This window comes from Ctenocephalides felis, unplaced genomic scaffold, assembly GCF_003426905.1.
Source record: "Ctenocephalides felis isolate EL2017-DRISC unplaced genomic scaffold, ASM342690v1 CF-g0.4_SCAFFOLD_01492, whole genome shotgun sequence".
In the NCBI taxonomy this organism is placed as follows: Eukaryota; Metazoa; Arthropoda; class Insecta; order Siphonaptera; family Pulicidae; genus Ctenocephalides; species Ctenocephalides felis.
The window spans coordinates 9,067,231-9,095,102 of record NW_020537646.1 but is presented as its reverse complement, the minus strand read 5'-3'; the positions used below and the strand labels follow the sequence as shown (position 1 = coordinate 9,095,102).

Sequence of the window (27,872 nt, the reverse complement as noted above, 5' to 3'; positions counted from 1 at the left end):
AAATTCAAATCAAACTACGTGACATATTTTATATACATTAAATTAAAAATAATATTTTCTTTGTTGTTACTTACACACAATTCAATCGATTATTATATTTAAATATGCACATTACAAAAATAACTATTTATCGAAAATTAAAATTATATAACACTTCATAATTTACCTTTTGACTATCGCCCAAGTCAGACCCAAAGTAAAAATGATAGGAATTGTTTTGAGACAAATAGTTAACATTCGAATCAAATTTTAAAATGTTTGTTAACCCAGATAGTATTTGCAAAAAAATATTTCGAAAATTGTATTGCAAATCTGAAATACGTCTCGCGACACTAACAATAGTACTGGACTACTGATCGTACTAATGATTTGCACAGATATTGCGAACAACACGTGTTGTTTTAGAACAAGACTTTATCTCGGTTACACAATTCTTGTATATAATTGCAATAATTCCTTAGAATACCTACTCCAATTGAAATTCATTAGCCAGCCAAGAATCCCCACCAGCGTTGCTGTACATATATTTGTCTCGTACTTTTATCAACAGTCAAATGATGGAATTAATTTGTTTAATATCAGTAGATCGAGACGAGATAGCGTTGCCGATTAATTTTACGTATTTTATTTCAAATGTCAAATATGTAATTTTATCTACGTGCATGCTTGTTGCTTATTAATGCTACTCTAGCATGATATATTTACGCAGACTCATCAGAATGACTAAAGACGATTTTGTTTAACTGCAGACGATTTAATTGGCCTATTCCAAATATATTTAACAATTCACTTTCAAACTATACACCTCAATGGCGATTTTACACAATTACTTAAATTTGACTCACCTAAAATAGCACGCAAATGTCCTTCCAAAGTCTGCAAAATCGTTGATTTAATTTCCTTGACGGATTTTCCAAGAAATTGTTCTGAAGCTGTTCCAAGCAGTTCATCAGCCTAAAATAAAAAATAATAAATAATTTGAACTGATAAGTTATAGATCAAAATACAAAATAAAATTGTTCTAAATAAACAATTTACCAATTTACAGCAGCTCAAGAATAATTTTAAATGTATTGTAAGTTTTAACTAAAAGTTAAATGAACTAAAAAAAACACAACAAATTACAATTTTCATATTCAAATAATTTATCATAATAAGTATATCGAAATACTGGTAAACCGCCCGATTTTTCGGCGGTTTTTGATACATATTACACTGAAATTTAAATTTCTCGGAACAAATTTATATTTAAATTCCATAATTGCATACACAGCTATATCTTTAAGCCATTCTATAGGATATACAAATGTCATAATATTATCTCACCTCGTCATTAAACAGAATATTTATTGCTTTCCAAAGGGCCTCATATCGTGTTACAATAAATAGAATCGGACTGATAGAAAATGAAGTTTATTTCATCTTACGTAAAAATGTAATGGTTTTTTAGGGTGTCATCAGCGCCAAAATATTACAGATTGCCACTGCGTAATTTTTACTTTTTTGGCTTCATACATATTAACCATAATAATTACTAAATATTTTTGCTTTTTGTTACAATTGTAAAATATTATTTTACTTAAAACGTATCGCAGTTTGAAAATAATATAGGACCATTATATTGTTTGAAATAAAAATACTCTATAATTATAGTATGTTATTATTTATCTTCATAAAGTATCGGATCTTAAATTAGTAGAAAAAATCCTTTTTTAAAGTCTTTAAAATATTGGAAATTAGGCTAATTTAACACATCGGACACAGATAACACAGTTTATTATAATAATGTCGTATAATTTTTTACGAGTTTTTGGTCTTTCCTACTCATACGTTTAATTTTGGTAAAAAGTACTCAATATACTCAATATACTGGATATAATTTTGTTAAATTAATATAGTTGTAGTCGTATATATATATATTTTTATATTTGTACTTGTACTAGTAACTTTCAATGTTGTTTACATTTGTTTGATAATAAAAATACCAGTATTCTACTGGTATTCCGGTTTTAAAATAAAAAAATACCGAAATACCGGTATTGGAATTTTTCATCGGTATTGCATTTCCTAATGCCATGTATACGCCATCGTACACACAGGTCGTGAAGCGGATGTCGCTACATTTAAGTAAGTTAATATCCAAACTCTTGTAAATCAACCCTTATAGTAAGTATGCAAATAAAAAGGGTGTAGATCGCGACCAGGAAAAATCAGTAGCTATTAAATAGCAGATCAAATACTAATATAAATATATTAAAATTAAATAATATATAAATAAAAACACCAATAAAAACTATTTTTTTAGCTCCATTAATAATTATCTATCCATTACATTACCTTCATTATCTTGCACTGTGCTACACCTGTGACAGTCAAAGGAACGCCCTGAGCGGTCTCGACGCTTTCGCACATCGGATTCAGTGTCATCACTTCCAGCGACAGCCTCTGCACGTCCGTCACCAGGCACCAGGCCCATGCCCAGCCGCCGACGATTGTACGCTTCTTTGTCGAGCCGCAGCACCCACCTGAATAATAGATAAATGATTGGTAAATAGTGAGGGCAATCTGAAAAATATAATAAAGGTCATATGAGTAAGAAATATTACATTTTTCACAGTAAATAACAAAGACATTTTTGCAAAAATCCATTACCTCACTATTAACTTTTATAGTTTTGCGCTAAGTTTGTTTTTAGATGATTTTAGAAGTTTACAAGTAACAAGTGACACATAACAAATATGTTTGTTATGACGATTTTAAATATTTGTTATGACGACTAATATAAATGAACATCCTTAAATATTAAAGGCCGGCAAAGAGTGGTTCAATTATAACAATTCATGATTAGAGGAATGCAGTTCGAATCAAAGGTTCCAGATTCGATACCCATCCCGAACAGATTTGGGATTGATGTCAAACAGCAGTGACATCGGTTTTTATTTGAAAATATAGATAGCAGTATATTTCCAAGTAGAAATAGTCTTTTACCAAGCAATTCATGTGTATTACAAAAATTTTAATAAAAAATCAGCAAAAAGAGATGGAACAATCGATTGGATGCCATATAAAGCCTCTTGGTTTGAAGTCAGCACCAGTCGTTAAGTTCTGATTGCTAATAAAAATAAGTATAAATATGTAAACAAAACTTTATTAAGTAGAGTAATTGATGTAGGTAAATGAATCACTGAATTAGCCCTGATAAGGTAGAAACATCCGTCAGCCATTTATGAAATTCTCCATCGCACGTTTCAGCTCGGCTGTCACTGACCGCGTCTTTGTGCTTGCGCTGGTATGTCTTTTATTCATTACACGTAATTTTTCTAGGTCAGATAGATGGATAGCACCGTCCACAACGCCAATATATTTAATATATATAATAATGATTCACGATGTTGTGCTGATGTGCCTGGCTGAATCAGAATTAGAAAATTCCGATTCTGTTTCGTTCTTTAGTTAAACATTCTTAATAAAGAAAATAAAAGTAAAAGGAGCGAAAGTATGTAGATAACTTTTCTATTCACACTTGCCACATATACATGTTTGTAAACCTTAGATTGATGTTGAGGCTACAACAGGAGCTTCAAAAATATCTTTGGAAATGCAAACCAAATTGATAATATATAAAATACCAAATTAATAATTAAAATGAAATAAATATACTACTAATTTGTAAGCTTTAGCTTAATCTTAAGTCTACTAGTGTTACTAGTCGTTTCAAAACCAGGTAAATCGTGAAAATAAATATATTATTAATTATTAAGCTCTACATATAATAATTTGTAAGCTCTAGTTAGGATATTGTTAATACTTTACCAGTCGCTTCCAATGAAAAATATTTCACTGAAATAAAATGATAGGACACAATCTGCAAAAATCGTGTTGATATAAATAAATATAAAATACAAATGTTAATTTTCTGTAGCTCTATTTAAAGAAAATGTTAGTTTTCGCTTAACAATACTGATAATTTCTATTTTCCGTAAACTAGCCGGTGACAAACAAATCCATGCAAAGTTAAATTTGTGATAACATTGGTAATTAATATATGAAACAGAACCCGGGAACCAATGGACCGAAGATGAACCAATAATAAGTTGTAAATCACCGAATGGGCTGATTGTAAGTTGAAATTAGCAACGACCGTTTAACTCCCATACTATGATGACTTTGTTCTTTGATCGTTTAACGGTAAATGATGAGTTATTCAGAAGGAGTAACGAAAACGAAGAAAATTGAAGAGCGTAGAGATGGTAGATGGTTAAGTCGCCTGAGTAAATGAAACTCGATGGAAACCAGTCAGGTCATCGAATCAGACGGACTGAATTCCGCTCGACAGTATTCGAATGTTGCGCAGGTTATGTGGAACTAATTTCAAATCCATAAACATAAAAATTAAAAATATATTATTTATTAACAGTCAACAGTGACAATTATTATCAATGTGATAGTTATCGGTTTATGCGATATTAATTATTTTATAAATAATTGTTTTGTGTTCGAAATGTGAGGATAACGTGATAGTTAAACAATTTCAGTGAGGTAGGATTTCAATAATTTATTTTCATTTTTAAAATAACTATAATTTAATACTTTAAAATTTAGCAGCTTATATTTTATAATAATCTTTAAAACAATAAACTTATAAATTAAAATTAAACATTGCACCTTAAACATAGCGATTAAACCAGTTGAAATGTTATTTTTCAACTATTCATTTTATACCGACACAGCCTCAAAATATTCTACAAATCTTGAAAATTAAGTTTATGTTTTTTTTCTCATTTCAAAACTTGCAATATCAATAGCCAATTATCAAGGATTCATATGCATGACGAGTATATTCGTCAATACACAGAATTCTGCTTCTTCTCCATGACGATTATACAGTTAACTGGTTAAAAAGCATGATTACACACATTATAATAGTATCAGCAGCTTATATTTACGATCTGCGAAATAGATAATAAATGACATTAAAATAATTTATATGACGCCGCTGGAGATTGCAATTTAAGTACAGTTATTCGTTGTATTTAAACGTATCATTTCTTTCACAGTATTATTGATTGACATTATAGGAACCAGTAAAACCGTTATAAAGCATAAAAAAATCATAATATATATGTTATTATAGATTTTGTTTAGTTGAACTATGATTTACAGTTATGAATGTTCATGAATATAATGAAACTTGAATTATTTGTCTCGGATATGTGTAATTTTTGAAAATTGCACTAATGACACTCAAATGTTAAGAAACTTTATCCTATAAAAATAACAAACGTTTTTAAGATGAATTTTGAAACCTTATCTGCAATAAAATCGCAATCGGGTTTCGTTGACAGCAGAAATTTCTTAATTTTTATCATCCTGAGTCAATATTAATATTTATAAGAGTCCGTTACGGTGGCCTCATTGTGCGACAGAAATGTCAATCGAATCACGATCGTGACACCAAAATCAGGTGAAATGTGTACCTATTGAGCCTAACAATAATGCTAAGAGTCGGCCGAGTCGATCGTCCGGCGTACGTGCAGCGCGCACAGATTGGTCGTGCTCCACGCTTCCACGGCACCTATTATGTCGTGAAAGCAATCACCTTAATGAACCGAAGAAAGTTAAATGCTTTCACTAAATCGTTTTTAACAATATTTGTTTATCTTATATATTCTGTGCATACTCCTTACTCACAAATAAATATTCATATGCCGGCAAATAGTAAAAATCTAAGCGTAACGACATGAATGACAAAAATTGCACAGTAGTTTAACAAAAAAAAGAAAAAGTATTATTTTAAAAAATCAGGTTTAAATTATGATATAATTATTGCATTAGTTTCATATATAAGTCAAAATCGATTAAAATTTATTGGACAATAATTTCGATATACACAGAATTGTTTTCAGAGATTTCAAAATCAAAAACGATTATTTTTAACTTCATCAACATTAAAGATTACGTGTTGTTATAGAAAAGATTACATTTACCGCGTTAATTATACATATTGTAAGAAAATACATTTATTGAGGGCAATTAATAATATATGTATAATTCCAGATGCAGGATAATACTATTAAGCAGACTTAGTCAATATTGAATATGTGAGAAATCTCGTTTGTTTATCAAGAAGACGAATCGAGATGAGCGCCATCGTAGGAGCCGCGAGTGCCATCGGCGCCGCAACGGTCAGCGCGGCAACGAGCGTCGGCTGGTTCATGCCCATGCTGGTTGCCGCGATCGCATACTTCCAGTACGAAATGATGGACCCGGAATCGAGGCCGATAGATGTACCTAGCGATGAATTATTAAGCGCGTATGATTTTATTGTGGTCGGGGCAGGATCTGCAGGTATTATTCACGCATATATTTATAATCGAATAAATGAAAATAACAATTATCTGTCGACAGGAGCCGTTGTTGCCAACCGATTGTCAGAAGTTGAAAACTGGAATGTTCTATTACTAGAAGCCGGTGGTGATGAGACTGAAATATCGGATGTGCCACTACTGGCTGCCTATCTGCAATTGAGCAAACTTGATTGGAAATATAAATCTGAACCGCAAGGAACAGCATGTTTAGGTAAAACCTTCATTCTACACCACGAAAATAATTTTTCATATAACTGCAAAAGATGTAATTTTTATTGTTACCGCAGCAATGAATGGAGGAAGATGCAATTGGCCGCGCGGCAAAGTAATCGGTGGCTCTTCAGTTCTGAACTACATGCTTTACGTACGCGGAAACAGGAATGACTATGATAATTGGGAACAACAGGGCAATCCTGGATGGGGATACGATAACGTGCTGAATTACTTCAAAAAGTCAGAGGACAATAAAAATCCTTACCTCACAAAGACTCCTTATCATTCTGAAGACGGATATTTGACAATTAGTGAAGCACCCTATCATACGCCATTGGCCGCGACTTTTGTGCAGGGTGGAGTAGAAATGGGCTATGTTAATAGAGATATTAACGGAGAAAAACAAACTGGATTCATGATAGCACAGGGTAAGTATTTTTATGAAAAAAACTATTTCACAAAATCAGTGTCTATAACAGTTTCAAAAACTTGAAATTTTCAGGAACGATTCGTCGTGGTAGCCGTTGCAGCACGGGAAAAGCGTTTTTGCGACCCGCTCGTCTTCGTAAAAATCTCCACGTATCCATGCATTCACACGTCACAAAAATAATGATAAATCCTACAACTAAGGAAGCTTATGGCGTCGAATTTGTTCGTGACCGCAAATTACACAGAATAAGAGCCACTCGCGAAGTGATTGTTTCGGGCGGATCCGTCAACTCTCCACAAATTTTAATGCTATCTGGAATAGGACCACAGGCTGAACTAACTAAACATGGCATACCGGTCATTCAAGATCTACAGGTTGGCGAAAATCTTCAGGATCATATAGGATTAGGCGGTCTCACGTTTATGGTTAATAAACCTGTATCTATAGTAGAAAATAGATTTCATTCCATATCTACCGCCATGCAGTACGCAGTATTTGGAGAAGGTCCTCTCACCATTTTAGGAGGAGTGGAAGGGCTTGCATTCGTCAACACAAAATACGCAAACACGTCAATGGATAATCCAGATATAGAATTCCATTTCATATCTGGATCCACTAATTCGGATGGAGGTGGTCAATTAAAAAAAGCGCATGGCTTGACGGACGCGTTTTATGAAAAAGCATTTGCTCCAATCAATAATATGGATACTTGGAGTGTGATACCAGTATTGCTGCGTCCAAAAAGTCGTGGATCAATCAAATTGCGTAGCGCAAATCCTTACGATTATCCCTATATATATCCTAATTATTTCTCCGACGAACAGGATATCAAAACACTCGTAGAAGGTGTGAAGATAGGTATGGCGTTGTCGAGGACTAAAGCTTTCCAAAGATTTGGTTCCGAATTGTCTCATTATGTATTTCCGGGATGCGCACACATACAAAAATATACCGACAAATTCTGGGAGTGCATGATAAGGTATTATTCAGTGACAATTTATCACCCAGTAGGCACGTGTAAAATGGGCCCTTATTGGGACCAAAATGCCGTCGTCGACCCCAAATTAAGAGTGTATGGAGTAAAAAGGCTTCGAGTTATTGACGCTAGTATTATGCCCAATTTAGTGAGTGCGAATACTAATGCGCCAGCCATAATGATTGGTGAAAAAGGCTCCGACATGATCAAGGAATTCTGGCTCAAACACCCAACGTTCCTTCGATATCACACCGAATAATTGGAATTCAGCATGAAAAAGACTTTTTAAATGTTACTAAAGTGTCATATGATAAAAAAATAGTGAAAGAACCAAGCTAATATGGCCATTGAAAAATCAATAAATCAAGTGATAAAATAATACAGTGGTATTTTTAAGAACTTTTGTTTTAAAGTTTTATAATACTCATATGAAAACTATTAAATTGAATTTATTTTATCAAAATATATGTCTGTAAGATTTATATATATATATAGAGTTAAGTAAATTATTTTTCATATTAATCATTTAGTTTTTTTTATTAATTTTATATGAGTTATCAATATATAAACTAAAACATTTTTTAATTAATAAGATGGCTATTGACCCGTCGATGAATAGATGAATATAAAGCATATAATATACCTTGCAAAAAATAACTAACACAAACAATATTGCTACAAACTTTGATAGTAATTTGAATAACTTTTATCATATTACATTGAATTAGATTCTTCGTGGCTCAGAATAAAAACGATAAATCGCCGATCCAGCACAACAGACCTAGAACAAAGGCGGTGAAAAAGCGCAAAGAACTTGTTACTGACGTAAGATTTTGCAAACGAATCGTCACTAAATGTGCAGTACACATTTAAAATGTGTATTTATTTTTAATAATGTGTGAACGTTAAAAAAAGTGATTTTTCATTGGATGATTTTGACAAAATATATTTAATAATTATAAAAGTGTGATAGATTTTCTACAGATTGTTTTAATATCATAACACTTAATAAAATTTTGGTAAGTTTATATTTTTTATATATCAACTAGTATTAGATCATTTATTTTTGAAATGTGGTATTGCAATAATCGAATTAATCATTCTAGAAATTTTATTTCTTCGGGACTTTTAATAAATTCATTAAAAATGGCCGTGGAAGGGTTATTCTCTAGTATGCGCATTTTATTATCAATGGCCCCAAGTTTTGCTTTCATGTTGTTATTGCACAATTCTATAAATCAGCAAAGACCAGATATAGTAGACCCTGAACATAGAGTCAAAGACTGTGAGATACCAAATCTCAGGGAAAAATATGATTTCATAATAGTTGGAGGCGGATCAGCGGGGGCGGTCCTCGCAAACAGGCAAGTACGAAATAAGTAACTAAATCATTTTTGACTTCGGAGGTTATTGCAAATATGCCAGTATGATATTTGGTACTATACTGTTATACTATAAAATATTGGTAATAACAGAATAACAGAATTTATTCAATTTGTAACCATACAAATCTAAATATATCATTGTGGGTCAGATTATCGGAGAATCCGCATTGGAATGTGCTTTTGGTCGAAGCTGGTGGCGACGAAGGCTACATGTCGGACATCCCATGCATGTTCGCGGCATTGCAGCAGACGCATATCGATTGGAACTTCAAAACAGAACCATCGGACAAATATTGTTTAGGCAAGTTTGCTCGGCATGAACAATAATAAAATAAACTCACATTCCAAGTGAATATCAAGCTCGATTACAGTAATATAAAGATGCGATACCATGCCATAAATCGATTTGGTATAATACAATATTAAAAAACTCCAACCTTCACAAAAAATAATGATATGAATGTAAAAATATATGGTATATTCATATTGGCATGACAAATTAATACAATTATAATTCCGCATGTTTGCCTGATAAAGTCAGTTCGCCTGGGTTATGTTGACACTCTCTACACATCTAAATAGTATACAAAGTACTGCACGAAGTTTATAAAAAAAATTATATGTATCAGATGTAATGTACTCATTGATAGATATAAATAAATAATAATGATATATAAATATAAATAATTTAGGTATGAAGAACCAACAATGCAATTGGCCTCGCGGTAAAGTGCTCGGTGGTTGCAGCACGATAAATGCAATGCTGTACATAAGGGGCAATCGAAGAGATTACGATAGATGGGCAAGCTATGGTAAAATAATTGTAATAGTTTATTGTGGGAATAATTTTGAAATAATTACATGCATAAATTAATTACTTGGTTCAGGAAATCCTGGATGGGATTACGCAAGCATTTTGCCATATTTCAAAAAATCTGAAGATATGCGAATTCCTGAGTTTCAAAATGAATATCATGGTGTGGGGGGCGAATTAACAGTCGAACATTTTCAATATTGCACTCCGATGATGGAGGCTTTTCTACAAGCAGGCAGAGAAATGGGATACCCCGTAAGAGATGTCAATGGAGAGTATCAGACGGGTTTTACACAAAGCCATGCGACTTTAAGGTGTATAGAACATATTGAACACTTAGGGTTCGTTCAAGTATTACGTAAGCAGATTTATTATAATTATTTACCCCCCCCCCCATCCTCCTCGTCAGCAAACACCCCCTTATAGTGCTTACGTAATACTTGAACGGCCCCTTATATAAATAGAAAAATAAATAAATGAATATCAATAATTTATGTTTAAATTAATTTTAGAGATGGTCTCCGATGTAGTACAGCAAAAGGTTTTTTGCGTCCGGCAAGCCATAGGCCAAATCTTCATGTTTGCTTAAATGCTCATGTCGAATCTGTTCAAATCGATCCTTATACAAAACAAGCCACAGGAATCACGTTCCGTAAGCATTATATACAGCACTCGGTAAAAGCATCCAAGGAGGTAATCATATCCGCTGGTAGCTTGCAATCGCCGCAGTTGCTGATGCTGTCAGGAATAGGTCAGCAGGAACAGCTCCAGAAATTTGGCATTCCCGTCGTTCATCATTCGCCGGGTGTTGGTGAAAATATGCAAGATCATGTTGCCATGGGCGGAGGGACTTACCTCATAGAGTCGCCACCCGATTTAGAATACGCATTTATTGTTCCAAAAATGGTTAATGAAGAATCGATTTACAATTTTGTTAGAGATAAGAGCGGACCACTGTACTCTTTGCCTGAAGCGGAAGTAATGGCATTCATAAACACCATCTATGCAAATTATACAGATGACTATCCAGATATACAAATGTTTCTTAGTTCCGTTAGCGATAGTACTGACGGAGGAATGTTTGGTAAAAGAGACAATGCCCTCACCAATGATTATTACGCAGCGGTATATGAAAATATTCTATACAGGGAATCTTACTCGATAGTGCCATTATTGCTAAGGCCGAAAAGCAGAGGCAGCGTAAAATTGAAAAGTAAAGATCCAAAAGATCTACCTCTAATCTATCCAAACTACTTTGACCACCCTGATGACATAAATACCTTGGTAAGTCACATAAAATAAATGTTTTATATTTCGGTTCTTAAGATGATGGAATGAAAAGTATAATTAAATAATTTAAATCATCTGAAAAAATATTATTTTCAGATTGAAGGTGCAAAGTTCGCTTATGACATTTCCCAAACACCTATAATGAGAAAATTAAAAGCAACATTCAATCACAATCCCATACCGGGTTGTGCTCACTATCCGTTCGTGTCGGATGATTATTGGCGATGTCAAGCCAGACATTACACAATGACAATCTTTCACCCTGTTGGCACTTGCAAAATGGGCCCCCATGAAGATCCCATGGCTGTGGTCAATCCGCGGCTGCAAGTTTACGGAGTGAAAGGCCTAAGAGTGGTGGACGCCAGCATAATGCCGACGATTGTGAGCGGCAACACGAACGCTCCAACGATAATGATAGCCGAAAAGGCAGCGGACATGATAAAAGAGGATTGGGGCTACTATCAGTATCCGGCGCCCCAACAAAATATTGTATACCCGTACCCATTAAATGGGGTATATTGAGAACATGATGAATTATCAATAGAATCATATATTAACGAATGTAATTAACATTACTGATTAAACTAATTATAAATTTTCGAATAAAAAAGTATATATATTTTAATAGTGTTTTTACTACCTTCAAAATATCGAGTAAATAATAATCGAGTAATAATCGAGTAATATATAAATATAGTAGAAGTAGCTTATAATTACTACCAAAGTTGCTTTTCATATAAAGTTTATTGTAAAAAAACAACCCATTATTAGTTAATCTGGGCATTATGGCCCATTATTAGTTAATCTGGGCTGCGTAATTATTATCACGATTTGTTGATAGCAATATTGAAAATTATATTTCAAGCATAGCGAACAATGAGATACTGCTTTTACATTGCATAAGAATATTAATATAAATACTATAAAAATGCTAATAATAAAGATCCTGGTAACGCCAGGGTGCGAAACAAAAAAAATGTTTAATTAATATTATATATTTCTTTAATGATATTTTGTTTAAAATGCTCTTAACTGAGATAGAATGCAGTTGTTTGAGTGCAAAAACAATATACATTTTTGTAGAGTGCCCATTTGTTTTTTATTTTCTTGAATTTTTATAATAACTCAGACAACATTTTGATAAATACCTTGATGAGAATAAGACTATAATAAATTGTTTTCGTCCGTAGCATATAAGACAAAGGGGTCTAGGTAAGTAAAAAAAAACATACATATATGGAACATATATATATATATATATATATATATATATATATATGTATATATATATATTTATAAATAGATCCCCACTCTGAAGTGCTCGGTAAGAAACATAATGAGATAACAACGCAGCGTTATAGTTTACCAAGCGAACTGTGGTGGCAGATCAAAATGCAAACACTCTGAATAAATATTGTAATTATAAACATACAGTGTCAATAGGTTGTTCAGGTACAACACAATTAGAATTCGAGGTAGAATATCAATTGCACACATTGTATCGTGGCGCATCGTTCAAACCGGAATATTTGTTATAGAATTGTTTGAATTGATGTAGTGCAAGGAGGTTCATTGTTAACGATCGTTCCACAAAAACGGAAACAGTGCAATAGAAGGTAATTAGAATTAATTTTAATGATAATAATGATGTATTTATATATATATATATATATAAATAAACATTTATATATATATATATATATATATAAATAAACATTCATATATATATATATATAAATAAACATTTATATATATATATATAAACATAAATAATAATATAACAAGTTTTTTTAAACATCCATCCAATTATTAAAACATGTTCTGCTGCTTTATTAATTGTATGGATTCCAAAACATATATATGCATGACTGTATTTTATATTATGATACCTACCTTTATTTTTTTATAATAATGTTATATGGTGAATATTAAATACAAAATTATAGAATAAAATGGTGTGATTAAACATATCATATTGTTTTATAATGGTGTAGAAATTTAATTAATTATAATCTAAACTATTAACTGATAAACGATTACTTCAACAAGTCATGGTTAATGCGTGTTTTCACCAGATGCGATACTTGACATAGATATATCGTTGGAAATATATGAAAATTGTTTTTTTCTTCAAAGTAAATTCAGCTTAATAATGCTTCATGTAGAATGTAGATAATAATATTAATACTATGCATAATTAATGCAAATGATATGTATATCATTTTCTACATATTTGTAAATATGAATTTTCATTATAAGCTATTGATTAATACTATTTACATTTATTTAAAAACATTTAATTTTCATTTTTTGTGCGATTAGAAAAAGTTTAAAAAAGTGATCAAGTATTAAAAAGCTTTTTAATGTTTTAGTTTATAATGAACATTATTTTATTTGAGTTATTTATGTATTTAGTTATGTATTTATTTATTATTATAAGAAATTAGGCTAAAACTACCAATATAATAGAAAAAGCAAAAGGTTGTATGTCCAATTCTCAAATATTCTCACCCTTGAATTTTTTTTTATATTTCTTCAAACAAATGTTTAACGTTTGACGATTGTTTAGATTTCAAACCAAGCTAGAATACATTGAAAATAAGGGCCGAAATGGATATGTTGGCCGAGCAATGCCCAGGGCACAGCACCGGAACGGCCGCGCATTTATTTATGACCTTATTACAAGCGCTTGTTGCATCGCAATGCGGCATTTCGAATCCAGAAATGTGGCCTGAAGATTACGGACCAAAGCTATCAGGTTCATTGACAAAATAGATGCTGAATTAATACCATACTTAATCGTCGAGCTAATGCAATCATGTGGTTTGTTCTTGATCATTTCTAGATGACGCGGAATACGATTTCATAGTAGTTGGGGCGGGTTCAGCAGGCTCAAAAGTCGCCGGACGGCTGAGCGATAACCCCGATTGGAAAATATTACTCGTCGAAGCCGGAGGCAATCCGCCAGTTAACTCAGAAGTAATATACACACACATTATATCTGATTAAAACATAACCCTTGTTACTTATATCAAAATTTCAGATTCCGGGACTTCTATTCTCAATTCAGAATACGAAAGATGACTGGCAATATTACACAGAACCAAGTCAAGACTACTGCATAAGCTTCAAGAATGGAAGATGTTTTTGGCCACGAGGAAAGATGCTAGGAGGATCGTCTGGAATGAATGCAATGCTTTATATTAGAGGAAACAGAAAGGATTACGATACATGGGAAGAACAAAACAATCCAGGCTGGGGATATGATGACGTAATAAAGTATTTCAAGATGTCGGAGGATTTTAGGGCCTCCCAAATAACAGGGGCAGACCATGAAAAATATCATGGAAAAGGTGGCGGACTGAAAATCGATGTCTTTGATAATAAGGAACCCTTTAAAAAGCATTTAATATCAGCAGCGGAGGAGCTTGGCTATTCTTATTTAGACGATATAAACGGAGATGTACCAATAGGATTTTCTTCAGCTCAAGGTACATTAGATCGTGGTACAAGATGCAGTTCTGCCAAAGCTTTCTTAAAGCGCAAAGATAATTTGCATATAGTCAAACATGCACAGGCAACAAAAATTCTTTTCGACAAAGAAAGAGCTACAGGCGTAGAACTTATTATCAATGGAACGGTTCGTAGCGTCAAATCTAGAAAGGAAATCGTCATAAGTGCAGGAGCTATAAATTCTCCTCAAATTTTACTATTGAGCGGTATAGGTCCAGAAGAGCACTTGCAACGAATGAATATAAAATTAAAATTAGATTTACCAGTAGGAGAAAATTTGCAAGATCATTTCATAGTTCCTTTATGGTTATCGGTAAATAAAGAAAAATCTATAGAAATTCCACAAGAAATGATTATTGACGCCTTGTATATGTACTTTATGCATCGCAAGGGTCCACTGGCAGGCACAGGCTTGACGGATCTAGTCGGTTTTATAAATACTGAAGATCAGAATGCAAAGTATCCAAATATACAACTACATTTCATGTTTTGCAGGAAAAAAGATCCTTTGCTGCTTCCTGACCTGATCAATAAAATAGGCTATCAAGATGATGTAGCAGAATTATTATTAGAAGAAAACAAAAAAAATGATATCGTCTTAATAATACCAACGTTACTAAATCCAAAATCTGTAGGTAAAGTTCAACTCAAAAATAATAATTCTACAGAACCTCCAGCAATATATCCAAATTATCTGAGTCATCCCGATGACATGAAAACTATTATAGATGGAATTAAGTTTGTACAGAAGTTTGTTACGACGGAGGCACTACTTGAACAGAATTCTGAATTGATCGATTTAAAGTTATCGAACTGCATAAAAACGGTTAAATTTAGCGACGAATATTGGCAGTGCGTAGCTCGTAATACAGGAACGACCCTATATCACCCGGCTGGAACGGTCAAAATGGGTCCGAAAGACGACCCTAGCGCTGTTGTGGACAATCAGCTGAGAGTGCACGGAATCAAGGGACTCCGGGTTGCTGACACGAGCATCATGCCAAAAATTGTCAGCGGAAACACTAACGCCCCGGCGATAATGATTGGCGAAAAGGCGGCGGATATGATCACCAACAGCTGGACGATACAGCATTCAGAACTATGACACTTCATTTATACATCATATAAATGAAATATTAAGCTTTATATACAGTGGTGTTGTGCTAATATTTTTTTTGCCGGAACGCTAAAATTTAAAATCCGGTTCATAAACCGGTTCAAAAAATTTGATATATTTCGATAAGAACTCACAAATCTAATATATTGACTTTTTATATAATTAACTCTATTATACACAGCTAGTCTATACATTAAATTGTACAAGTATGAGGGAATCATTGAGTACATAATTTATATTCTTCAATGACATTAATCATATTTATTCTGGTATTATTTGTGTTCATTAATACCTACAGGTATTTATTATGATATAAAAGTACTCAAAGTAATCAAGATTTATTGCAATACTTTGTAAGACTTAACCTAATAATATGATAGATAACCTATTACCTATCATACTATATTATATTATTGTATATCATCGATAGATATCTATTATCTATCATACCGTGAGATACCTATACCGTCATTAACTTATTATATACCTACAGACCTTTTACTTCTTATAAATACTACTGTCTAATTTATATATTTACCTATATTATATAGGTTTACTTTACGCCCTATGTATTATCTCTACTTATTATCTATTGTCTATACCGAGAATTGAACCCGGGACCTCCGCGTGGAAGTCGCGCACCTTAACCACTACCCTATCGGGTACCCCCACTAATAATATAATATGGGACGCACTGTTGTTTCCGCGGGTCATTTTCTAATTAATTAGGTAATTAATACTAAGGTGGCGCGACGACACGCGAAAAAAGACGGTTGATTGTAGCGTTACGGTGGTGTAGTGGCTAAGGTTGTCGCGTGCCACGCGGCGGACCCGGGTTCGATTCTCGGTAGGGTTAATGTAGCGTGTAAGAGAAATTATAGCTAATAGGATATATAGTAGATATAGATTAGGTGTATTCGGTATACAATGTAGGGATTTGAGAGTATATAACGAAATATAGCGTATGGTACAGATGTAAGGCGTGTAGTATAAAATGCAACGTATAGGCACACGTAAGGCTATAAAAATACATGAATAGGAACCTATGATGTAGATGTTAGCGTATAAGAAATGCGAATGAATGTAAGATTTAATTTATAAATATTATTTTTTCTATAAGAAGTTCATACACCTCAATTTGTTACTAAATTAAAAACGACTTTGATAAAACCAGTGGTTTTGTGCTAATATTTTTTTGCCGGAACGCTAAAATTTAAAAACCGGTTCTAAAACCGGTTTTCATGTTTTTCCAGTTCCGTTCGAAAAGGAAAGAAACAAAAAATTATTACAAAACCCATTTTGTGCACATATATCTATGTTTATTACAATAATAACATTTAATAAAAATTAGTTGAATAATAACGTATAAAATTTACTTATTAAATCATTTTCTGTATGTAGCGATGTTTTTATATTTTTTCTTGCCGGAACGCGTTCCGGCTCAAAAATGATTTGCCGGAACGACTAACTTGTGAATAATTTTTGAATAAAAAATAAGATAAATTTGTCAAAATTTCATGGCCTACATTTAACCATAATTAACTGACAACATCCACGTAAAACCATCCTAATCAGTGTTCCTTTCTGTCGGATCTTTTCATTATAAAACAAAAATACATAAAAAAATGAAAAATAGTATTTTGAAACAATTTTATAATTGCTGTTACTGCAAGACAAGTACATACATATATTGCAACGCTACATATTAACGAGTTATTGGTCTTATAATATGAAGTCATATGATATTAAATTGATTGCAAGTGTTTGGAAATTTGTAATACTTGTACTGGCATGAAAGAGCAAAATAAACATGTATATATATATATATATATATATATATATATGTGTGTGTGCGTATAATTATGATGTAACGTATAAAAGTTGAAAGATTAAATAGCTATGACAAACAAGATTGATAAAATAAAATTTGCCATAGTTTCACCAAGAAATGTCTTGGACATCTTTAAAACAATAAAAAATATAATGCAGCGTAAATAAATTTTATATTTCCTTTGGGATCTAATATACGTTATTTCAATTGTCGTTTGATTCACACGATGATAAGTTGACATATATTTCCAAACAGTAATTACCACAATTTAAAATATACTAATTAGTTACTAATGTTGGTTTACAAATGATGAAATCAAATGAGGCAATGACTAACCATAATCACTAATAATTGTTGTGAAGATTATAGCGATGAATTGCATATAATACACACTTTCATTCTCATGCAATTTTACGGGCAGTAACTTAACAGTTAACATATATACATATATATATATATATATATATATATATATATATATATATGCAATCTGCAATTAGTTTTAGATTTTTATAAAAATGAAAGTTAAAACTCACAATTTATTACATAAATATCGAACCACTACCCTGAGAAAGTGTATTTAACAATTCGTTCGAAGTCCGTTTTTCTATTAATATTAATAAAGGTACTAAATATCTACCAGGTGTAGCCGTTAGAGTAAGCAGAAATTATTAAGGAGTAAAACAGAAGTAATGCAAAATATCTAAGAGAAGTGAATGAGACCTGAACTATCCAGTCATACATGATTAATTCAAAAGATAAAGCTCGGCCAATTTAACTTGGTAAAAACCACAAACTGGGATAAAATGTTCCGTTTGTTACGTGTGATTATTTGTTCGTCTTCTTGCTCCGAATTATTCAGTGGTGTAGAAATTTAGAAGGAAGTCTATCATTGGATATTTCCTCGCTTACATAAATGTGCCATTTAGCATGCATATGGGGATATGGCAGATTGGGCAATATGACAATATTTCCACCTCCTCCATTGATAAGTATCGACCGAGCGCAACTTTAACATTTTAGTGTAACATCAATCGCCGCAGTGCATCGAACACGTGCTCGATACAACAGACAACAGACAACAGGCAACGGTTTTACATTTCGAAAAGTTATTTAGCAAAACCCAATAATAAAATCAATTCAGTGAATTATGAAAATATAATAATAACAGGTGAAATGTGATTAAGTTAACGTAAATGCTTCAACATTTGGCACATATAATAAGGATATTTGTTTAACAGGTAATTATAAGAATCACCGCACCAAATATATAATTAATAATTATTGATACTATAAAAACATATTAATATGTTTGTGCTAATATAATTTGAACAAAAATACAATATATGCACAGAAAATTTTTGGAGACTTTCTACAACATTTTTGATGAACAACTATCAAAAATTAAAAAAATAAGAATGACTAAAGATTTCAACATGTACTATTAAATTTATTATTTGCATTTTATAATAATTATTAATGACATTTTTGCAAATTGAATATGTACAGTTTAACAAATAAAATTAATTAAGTTAAAGATATACAATAATAAGAAATAAAAAATAAATTCACTATAATTAAAGTCAGGAATCAATACTAATTTTATATATCACATATGAACATAATTTATATTATGAATTACGATTGCCCATCTCTAACCAGATATATAAGATTGGCGGATTTTGAATCATAAGCTCTTCGAGCCGATAAATGCTAAATTGATTTAAAATATATTTATGAAGTAATTAAATCATTTCAATTAGTAAAATATTGAAAATAATTTTGTATTAAAAATACGCCAAATAATCGGTAAATGAAAAATCAATAGCTCCATAGAGTAAGACGGATCATATCATATTTTACCAACATAAATCCGTTGTTAATTATTTTGGAATTAGTAATGATTTTAGTGAATACTAACATTATGCGAGAAGTCAAAAAAAACTTTACAATTATATTATCCTTAGTTCACCGTTAATTGAAATAAGTACTAATTTCGAGATAAATTTAAATAAAACGAATGATGACATTATTTCCGCTATTAAATATGCCATAACCGGATGATTTGCATATTTCAAGTGATAAAAAATTACACGAATGATTGTTATATAATTGAATAAGAATATCTGACACACATTCTCGAATTTGGGTAATTTTACGAGAAATGCCAGCGGTGGACTACGTGACGATGTGCAGACGGTGCGCCATGGACGAATTTCCCAATAGCTTTCTAGCACCAGTGGGGATGTCTAAAACCATTTCGATTTGCAAATAACAAGTTGCCTAATTTGTTTGGAGGTAAACGGAAATCATTTCGGAAGCAGTGGAAAAAATATATGAATCTGTAATTGTAATAACCATAATATAAAAATCACTTTACAACATAAATCAAAATTTTTAATGACACTACTGCTCGTGTTAATTATATTTTCCATTTTTTTCGTTAGTAATATAAAAATCTAATTCCAATTCTAGTAATACCTATTTAATATTTTTTGCAAATTTTGAAAATCAGTGTTGATGTTATCTGTATAATGCTACTGACTGCTACAGCAGTTTTGTAAAATTTAAAAAATGAGGGTGTTTTTCCGATGCACCGGTACATTATTTGCAAAAAAAGTGATCTAATAGTTGCTAATTAAGTGAACAAATATGTGTTTCTGGATCTTGCACAATTCTAAGAGCGATTTGTGGAGAGTGAAAGGCGGTCCTGTGGCACGTGGTCGTTGTCGTGGTCGCGTCTCTTCGAGTCTCTCTGTTGTAATAAAAGCCCAAAGAAAGCGAGAGCGAAACACTCGGAACTGGGTCAACGCATAACGATACGGGTTTAGAAATGTGATCGATGATTACTACAATATATTATACAGGTTGATGATTATTAAACGGATTATGGTAATAGTAAACAATAACAACATGAAACGCAATATAAACTTTAAGGAACCCCCGACACGAATAACGACTACAAGCAAAAGATGTCATTAATCAAAAACGAACCCACTTTTCTATGGTGTTAGGGGGCGTCCGTTAATCACGTGAGCTTTAAAGGAGAAGGAAGGTTTGACAAAAAATTACGAAATTACACGTGGGGGAGGGGAAGGTTTAGCAAAATAACACGTGTATTTATTTTAAACCTCAATTTTAAAAAAATCTAAAATTAAAAAAATAAAAAAATACAAGAAATTTACGATTTTTTCTAGTTACTAAAAATACACGTGATGTTCACCAAGTATCACCGAGGACCCAAAAATCCTTAGAAATCGCTCACGTGATTAATGGACGCTTCCTTATCACTTTGCCACATGTTTAATTATTATTTTGTGAAACTAATATCTTATTCACTTGATATTGAAATCGTTAGTGCTGTTTATATTATCGCAACAAAAAATATTCCTTTCTTTTTTCATTTTTTTCTAAACATTTTCAAAACATACATGTTTTCGTACGTGAATGAATTATATAATTATTTTTATTTAATAATTAGTTCACAATTAGAAGGCCTACCCCAGGGTAACATTATATAAAAAGTTATATACTTATAATTACATTAGCAGGAGCAGATTGCAATGAATGTCGTGAAATAGAAAAAAGCTTTTAAAAACTTTATCAAATTCTATTTCGGATGCATCATGAATTTTATTATAATAGCGCCGAATAATAAACCAATATTTTTTAATTAACTATTTAACAACAAAAAGCGACAATGCAATCCTATGCATCATATATGTGTCAAGGTGTTACAAATGTTCTTGCCGTTGATTTATTCCAAATAAAAAAACATTATTATAAATAATTGAATTCAAAAACTTTGTGAAAATAGTTGTATACATTAACCTTGAATCGTAGAAAGTAAATTGCTAGTGTATTACGGGAATTACCACATTACGAGTTCGGTCGTAATAATTCGGGATTTGTTCTAGAACATTAGTCTAAATACTGTTTTATGACCATGCAGATTCAGTTTAGTCAGTGAATAAAAATTGAAAATACCGACTCATAGGAGGACTTCCATCTATAGTACTTCATTTTCTTTGAAAAAGAAAAATACTTCATTCCAGTAAAGCCTTGTAGCCTTCAAGGCATTTGCAAGGATTGCAACTATCATATTAAAAAAACAACTGCAAATAAAAACCAATGCTTTTACGAACAACTTTTTGCAGATTGTCAATGCTGGTCAGTTTCTACAATTAGCGCGAGGATGAACAAATGCATAATTATTAATTCATTTTTAGACCTATTTATTTCGATGCGAGGACGTGTTAGATGAAATTAATTTTATTTTTTTGTTCTTATAATTGCGCACTACAGAATTATATAATATAATAAGTATTTCATTAAGAGATGTTTGCGGTTTGGTATGTTATATCATACATTACCCATACATGTTCAGAGTGAATATTAAGGTTACTGAACGTGTTTGTATTTTTTTTTTCAATTTTTAATATTGAGTAATGTGGAATTAGATTCTTGTTAAATGGATGTATATATGCATTACCCATATACGTACATCATTAGACAGGTTTATAATTAGAAGCAAAAAATAATCGAACGATTAAGTAATTATTTTTCAAGTAATACTTCATGGGTTGGGTACATCCTATTTATATGGAAAATTAATTTACAATTGATTGGCAAATATCTGATGAAATGGCTACATATAGGTGGAAATGATTTCTGATTACATCAGATGCCTAACGAAGCGAAGTAGGATCACTTTCTATAATCTAATAAGCTAACTCTACTGTGAAAAACGTTAAAATAGTTAAATAGCATATAGATACATTATAGTCTTTAAACATTTTAAAACTGACAAATTTATTTAATTTTCCAAAAAAATCAATTGGCTGCTCTGATTAAAATTTTATACAAATTAATATCTAATAGTCATCATAATCTTCTGGTGCATTCATACATACATTATATATACAAATCTCTTATACAAATAATCAACATCGCTTTTGTAATATTTTTCAGATTTGCCTTCATTATGAGTAAAATAGCAAAAACAACATAATACACATAACGGAAGAGAAACTCCATTTGTTTTGCGCAATTTACCAAGGCGTAAAATTTAACTGCATACAGCAAAAATAAATATTCTGGTAATTCAAGAGTCATATGCCATAAAGAATTCATCATCGGTTGTCATTAAATAAATATGGCAATAATTTATAAGTTGCCAGTAAACATCATCAAAGAAGTAACCAAAAAGATATTAGAGACTTGGAGTTCGTCATATTTCAGAAATGTTAGAGAATATTGCTCCATAATTTCTAGGTACTGAAAAGTTGGGGAACGTATATTTTAATTGAAGTCCAATAGAAAAGTAAGTTAGTAATTAAATATATATATATATATATATATATATATATATATATATATAAAGTGGATCCCTTGTGGGTGTTTTTATTCTAAACCCTACTATTTAATATTAATTATATAATTTTGAATTTATCCATTGCAATTATTTACATTTTTTTAAATATTATTACAAATTAGTAGAATCAATTTTAACAATTTGGTATTGCTATCTAGAAATTCAAAATATTTCTGTCGCATGTGACAATATTAATTTGTCTCTTCAACCGTGACTGGATATTTAAAACTTTATATATCATATTTAACTAAATATAATGCTAATAACAATAATCCTCCATTATAGAGAATAATATTATTAGTTTTTTAGAAGGAGATTTTATCACTAGCCAATACAAAACGTTGGACAATAAAAAGTAGAAAAAATGGCAATAGTGACGACGATCGTTTCGGCAATAAAAGCCGCCACACTATTGATAGGAATTGGAAAATTGTCAATTCTTCCTGTGCTAATAGCATCGCTGGCATATTACAATTACGACCTGTTCGATCCCGAGAACAGGCCGGCGGTCGTCACCCAGGAGCAGATGCTCAAGACCTACGATTTCATAATCGTGGGGGGCGGAAGTGCGGGCTCCGTTTTGGCCAATAGGCTATCGGAGAATCCCAACTGGAATGTCTTGCTCCTCGAAGCTGGTGGACACGAGACCGAAATTTCTGATGTGCCCATTCTATCGCTCTACTTACATAAAAGTAAAATGGATTGGAAATACAGGTAACTGAATTTATTTAGAAATATTAATTCGGTTCCCCCATGAATTCGTTTCCCATTAGAGCTTATATTGTGGCAGGGCGTAAAGTTCATAAATACATTTAAAGCGTCCCAAGCTTCGAACATTCTCTGTTTAAATTTGACTTCGTATCGAAATTTAACAATCCCTGTTATTATGGATTAATTCGTAAAATATTGCAAATATTAAAATAATACATTATAGAAGTTATTGATGAAACTATTGCACTGCCGAACAATAAATTTTCCATTACATATTGAAATATTATTAATTAAATTTGTTGAAAATGTGTAGTAAAAGATATAAAAAATAAAACTTATTATCTCACGTGATTATAATTTTCAATCGTTTCTCCTTTTTCGTGTCTCTATTCAATTATATAAATAATATTCTTTCATATATTTTTCAACTTCTATTATCTTTTAAAATAAATAAAATAAAATAACATAGTTTTGAAAATTTTAAATTAGTTATTAATATTTTAATGCAATTGATTCTGAAATATATTGAACATTGTATTGTTATATTTTGTTTGTATTTATAAGCATATTCAATATTTTAAAAATAATATTAAATATAAAAAATATGATTCTTTGTTCTATTATCTTATGAATAAATATATAGTACTCAAAATAATTATTAAGGACAAAAAATAGCTAAAGTTACTTTATAGTTAATTATACAATAGAAATATTATTAAAGTGTTGATTTCTCCATGATTTGCTTCAATTGGGTGATATAACACTAGCATATTGGTGGACCTTTGTATTGAATTAATCAAAATAGTAATGTATTGATAATGTTTCTATTATAATTATACTACTAGTATTATATCATAATTGACTATTTATTAAATTAAAGATTTCATTAATGTTAATAAATGCACTGATTTCATAATGTAAAATGTTTCAATTATAAATCAAATTATGAATGGTAAAATTTTTCAAGGACTCAGCCTCAAAAATCGGCTTGCCAGGCAATGGAAGACCAGCGCTGTTGCTGGACGAGGGGAAAAGTTTTAGGTGGATCCTCAGTGCTGAACACCATGCTGTATATCAGAGGAAACAGAAGAGACTTCGATCATTGGGAAGCTATGGGTAACACAGGATGGAGTTACGAAGACGTATTGCCCTATTTCAAGAAAAGCGAGGACCAAAGGAATCCCTACTTAGCTAACAATCCATATCATTCGACAGGTTTATATTAAATTAATGTAAAATTAATTGTGATACGTGTCAATCGTTTCTAAAATAACATTTTCTAGTTTAATTGAATCTATTAATTAATTAATTTACTGAATTTCGATTATTCAGGTGGATATCTGACAGTGCAAGACGCCCCGTACAACAGCCCCCTCGGCGCCGCTTTCCTGCAAGCCGGCGAAGAAATGGGATACGACATAATTGACGTCAACGGGGAAAATCAAACTGGTTTCGCGTTCTACCAATATACGATGAGACGCGGAGCGAGATGTAGCACATCCAAAGCTTTTTTGCGACCGATTCGATTACGTAAAAATCTGCACATTGCTTTATTCTCGCATGTAACAAAGGTCATTATGGATCCCCAAACCAAACGAGCACTCGGAGTGCAATACATACGCAACGGTGAATTACACAAGGTGTACACTAAACGAGAGGTCATATTGTCAGCAGGTGCCATTAACTCTCCGCAGTTACTCATGCTGAGCGGCATAGGTCCGGCTAATCATCTACGAGAGGTCGGAATCGACGTAATACACGACTCACCGGGCGTCGGACAAAACTTGCAAGATCATATTGCCATAGGTGGTATAGCCTTTCTCATAGACCACCCTATTAGTATTGTTATGAGAAGATTGGTGACAATTAACTCCGCACTGCGATACGCGATCACGGAAGATGGACCGCTCACGTCTTCTGTAGGTCTGGAAGCGGTTGGTTTTATCTCCACCAAATACGCCAACCAATCTGACGACTGGCCAGATATAGAATTTATGTTGACAAGTGCATCGACAAACAGCGATGGTGGTACCAATATTAAAACTGCCCATGGGTTATCCGACGCCTTTTATAAAGAAATGTTCGAAGATATCAACAATAAGGATGTTTTTGGCGTTTTTCCCATGATGTTACGTCCGAAAAGTAGAGGAGAGATCAAGTTAAAGTCTAAAAACCCCTTGGAGTATCCACTACTCTATCACAACTATCTAACTCATCCCGACGACGTCGGCGTACTACGAGAGGGCTACAAGGCAGCATTGGCCGTGGGCGAAACTCAAGCTTTGAAAAGGTTTGGGTCACGCTGGCATAGTCGCCCGTTGCCTAACTGCAAGCATTTACCACTTTACACAGACGAGTATTGGGATTGCGCGGTGAGACAATACACGATGACGATCTATCACATGTCCTGCACCGCCAAGATGGGCCCGGACAGCGACCCCATGGCCGTATTAGATCCTCAACTGAGGGTTCGTGGCGTCAAGGGGTTGAGAGTGATCGATGCCAGCATTATGCCAACAATTACCAGTGGAAATATCAACGCACCCGTTATAATGATAGGAGAAAAGGGCGCCGATATGGTCAAAGAATTATGGTCCCAGAGCCCGACGAAACGAAGAAAACGACGAGCATCTGAAGTATGTGAAGATTTCAATAAAACTATTTCTATTAATGGAAAATCTTAGCCAGAAAACAAATAGTCACTCATTCAAATTGCAATTTCATTGAAAATTTATTTACATTCAATAATAATATTAATTGAACAAAATTATTCGCAAAATCTCAATTTAGGAATATAAAACTAAAATCTATTTCGATGTTAAACGTTTAGGACCATGGGTAGACTATATAATATACGATTTATAGGAATATGTTGTATAACATAATGTGTACATTTTGTTATAGTTAACAAAAGTTAATATAATGGTCAAATAAGATAAGTGCAATAGACGAGTGAAAGAATAACTTGCCAAAATAGAATAATACTTTACATTAAGAGTACAAATGAATGTAAACTAATATTTATAAAATAGTATTGTATGTTGTGGGTTGAATGTATACGGAATATTATTGTAAGTTATTATATTTATTATTTAAGTTGTAAAACGTGTAAATAAAATGGTTGACTTGTTATAACGTTATTGATTAATTATAATTAATATTATAAAACATAATATCAATAGCACTTAATCTAAAAAGTAAAAACATTGTCAATATTTAATTGTTGATCGAAGTGTTTTGAGTATAAATATATTCACTATTATGCGAATAATTAGTTCTAATATTATTAATTCATATTCGCATATATTTTGTTTATAATAAATTACTAACGCCATCTTAAGCTTGAACATTAACTTTCACTACTTCAAAGAATTTATGTGAGGTGTCTCACAGTTTTGCTGTGCGATCGATAATAAAAATATTATTTAAATCATATTAAAATCAATAATTATTTCATAAGAATCAATTATTGTAATGATATGTAAAAACATTCTAATGAATCACAAACTTTATCCGATTTTTTTTTGCTGTGTCGTTTAGCAAAACTTGTTAAGTTATTCAGATTCTTCAGAGATTTATAATATTAGAAATACGCAGGTTATTTATATATTAAATCTTGAATTTTTATTAAAAGTTTTTTAAGCTGTAGTGTGAAATTTGGAATACTTATATTATATGTTTCGGAACTATCACCATACAAATTCAGAAAATTTTAGAGCACTTCATTATCACTATCTCTATTAGTTCAACACAAATATTACAAATGCATAACATAAATTATTATTTAAGCAGTAACTAACAAAATTCAATACACATGTAATTAGTTACGATATAAACAAATAATACATGT

General features: G+C 31.9%; 4 protein-coding genes across 4 annotated transcripts in view; 3 read left to right on the top strand and 1 right to left on the bottom strand.

Annotated features, from left to right (window-relative positions):
- Positions 1-27,872, bottom strand: part of LOC113370773 (flotillin-2) — a 72,487-nt gene that overhangs the window by 2,718 nt on the left and 41,897 nt on the right. Inside the window, exons 2-3 of the mRNA XM_026611463.1 lie at positions 2,338-2,525; positions 846-954 (exon numbers count right to left, since the gene is read on the bottom strand). Of these exons, the coding sequence (XP_026467248.1) occupies positions 846-954; positions 2,338-2,525 (297 nt within the window). The remainder of the gene's footprint in view (positions 1-845; positions 955-2,337; positions 2,526-27,872) is intronic.
- Positions 6,141-8,246, top strand: LOC113370115 (glucose dehydrogenase [FAD, quinone]). The gene is made up of 4 exons (XM_026610785.1): positions 6,141-6,348; positions 6,409-6,579; positions 6,656-7,009; positions 7,084-8,246. The coding sequence occupies exons 1-4, from the start codon at positions 6,141-6,143 to the stop codon at positions 8,244-8,246; spliced, it is 1,896 nt and encodes a 631-aa protein (XP_026466570.1).
- On the top strand, positions 12,956-16,165 carry LOC113369995 (glucose dehydrogenase [FAD, quinone]-like). The gene is made up of 4 exons (XM_026610631.1): positions 12,956-13,092; positions 14,046-14,234; positions 14,322-14,455; positions 14,520-16,165. Exons 2-4 carry the CDS (start codon positions 14,087-14,089, stop codon positions 16,092-16,094), a joined length of 1,857 nt encoding a protein of 618 aa, XP_026466416.1. The 5' UTR covers positions 12,956-13,092; positions 14,046-14,086; the 3' UTR covers positions 16,095-16,165.
- On the top strand, positions 23,676-26,706 carry LOC113370113 (glucose dehydrogenase [FAD, quinone]). Its single transcript, XM_026610783.1, has 3 exons — positions 23,676-24,025; positions 24,990-25,237; positions 25,355-26,706. Exons 1-3 carry the CDS (start codon positions 23,676-23,678, stop codon positions 26,704-26,706), a joined length of 1,950 nt encoding a protein of 649 aa, XP_026466568.1.

What these genes read in the sequence shown, in the direction of transcription:
- LOC113370113 (XM_026610783.1), top strand. Translation starts at nt 23,676, where the DNA reads ATGGCAATAGTGACGACGATCGTTTCGGCAATAAAAGCCGCCACACTA. An exon ending in AAAATGGATTGGAAATACAG is followed by an intron (nt 24,026 to 24,989) that starts GTAACTGAATTT and finishes AAATTTTTCAAG; the next exon opens with GACTCAGCCTCAAAAATCGG. An exon ending in CAATCCATATCATTCGACAG is followed by an intron (nt 25,238 to 25,354) that starts GTTTATATTAAA and finishes TCGATTATTCAG; the next exon opens with GTGGATATCTGACAGTGCAA.
- LOC113369995 (XM_026610631.1), top strand. Translation starts at nt 14,087, where the DNA reads ATGGATATGTTGGCCGAGCAATGCCCAGGGCACAGCACCGGAACGGCC. An exon ending in TTACGGACCAAAGCTATCAG is followed by an intron (nt 14,235 to 14,321) that starts GTTCATTGACAA and finishes GATCATTTCTAG; the next exon opens with ATGACGCGGAATACGATTTC. An exon ending in ATCCGCCAGTTAACTCAGAA is followed by an intron (nt 14,456 to 14,519) that starts GTAATATACACA and finishes TCAAAATTTCAG; the next exon opens with ATTCCGGGACTTCTATTCTC.
- LOC113370115 (XM_026610785.1), top strand. Translation starts at nt 6,141, where the DNA reads ATGAGCGCCATCGTAGGAGCCGCGAGTGCCATCGGCGCCGCAACGGTC. An exon ending in GGTCGGGGCAGGATCTGCAG is followed by an intron (nt 6,349 to 6,408) that starts GTATTATTCACG and finishes ATCTGTCGACAG; the next exon opens with GAGCCGTTGTTGCCAACCGA. An exon ending in GCAAGGAACAGCATGTTTAG is followed by an intron (nt 6,580 to 6,655) that starts GTAAAACCTTCA and finishes TTGTTACCGCAG; the next exon opens with CAATGAATGGAGGAAGATGC.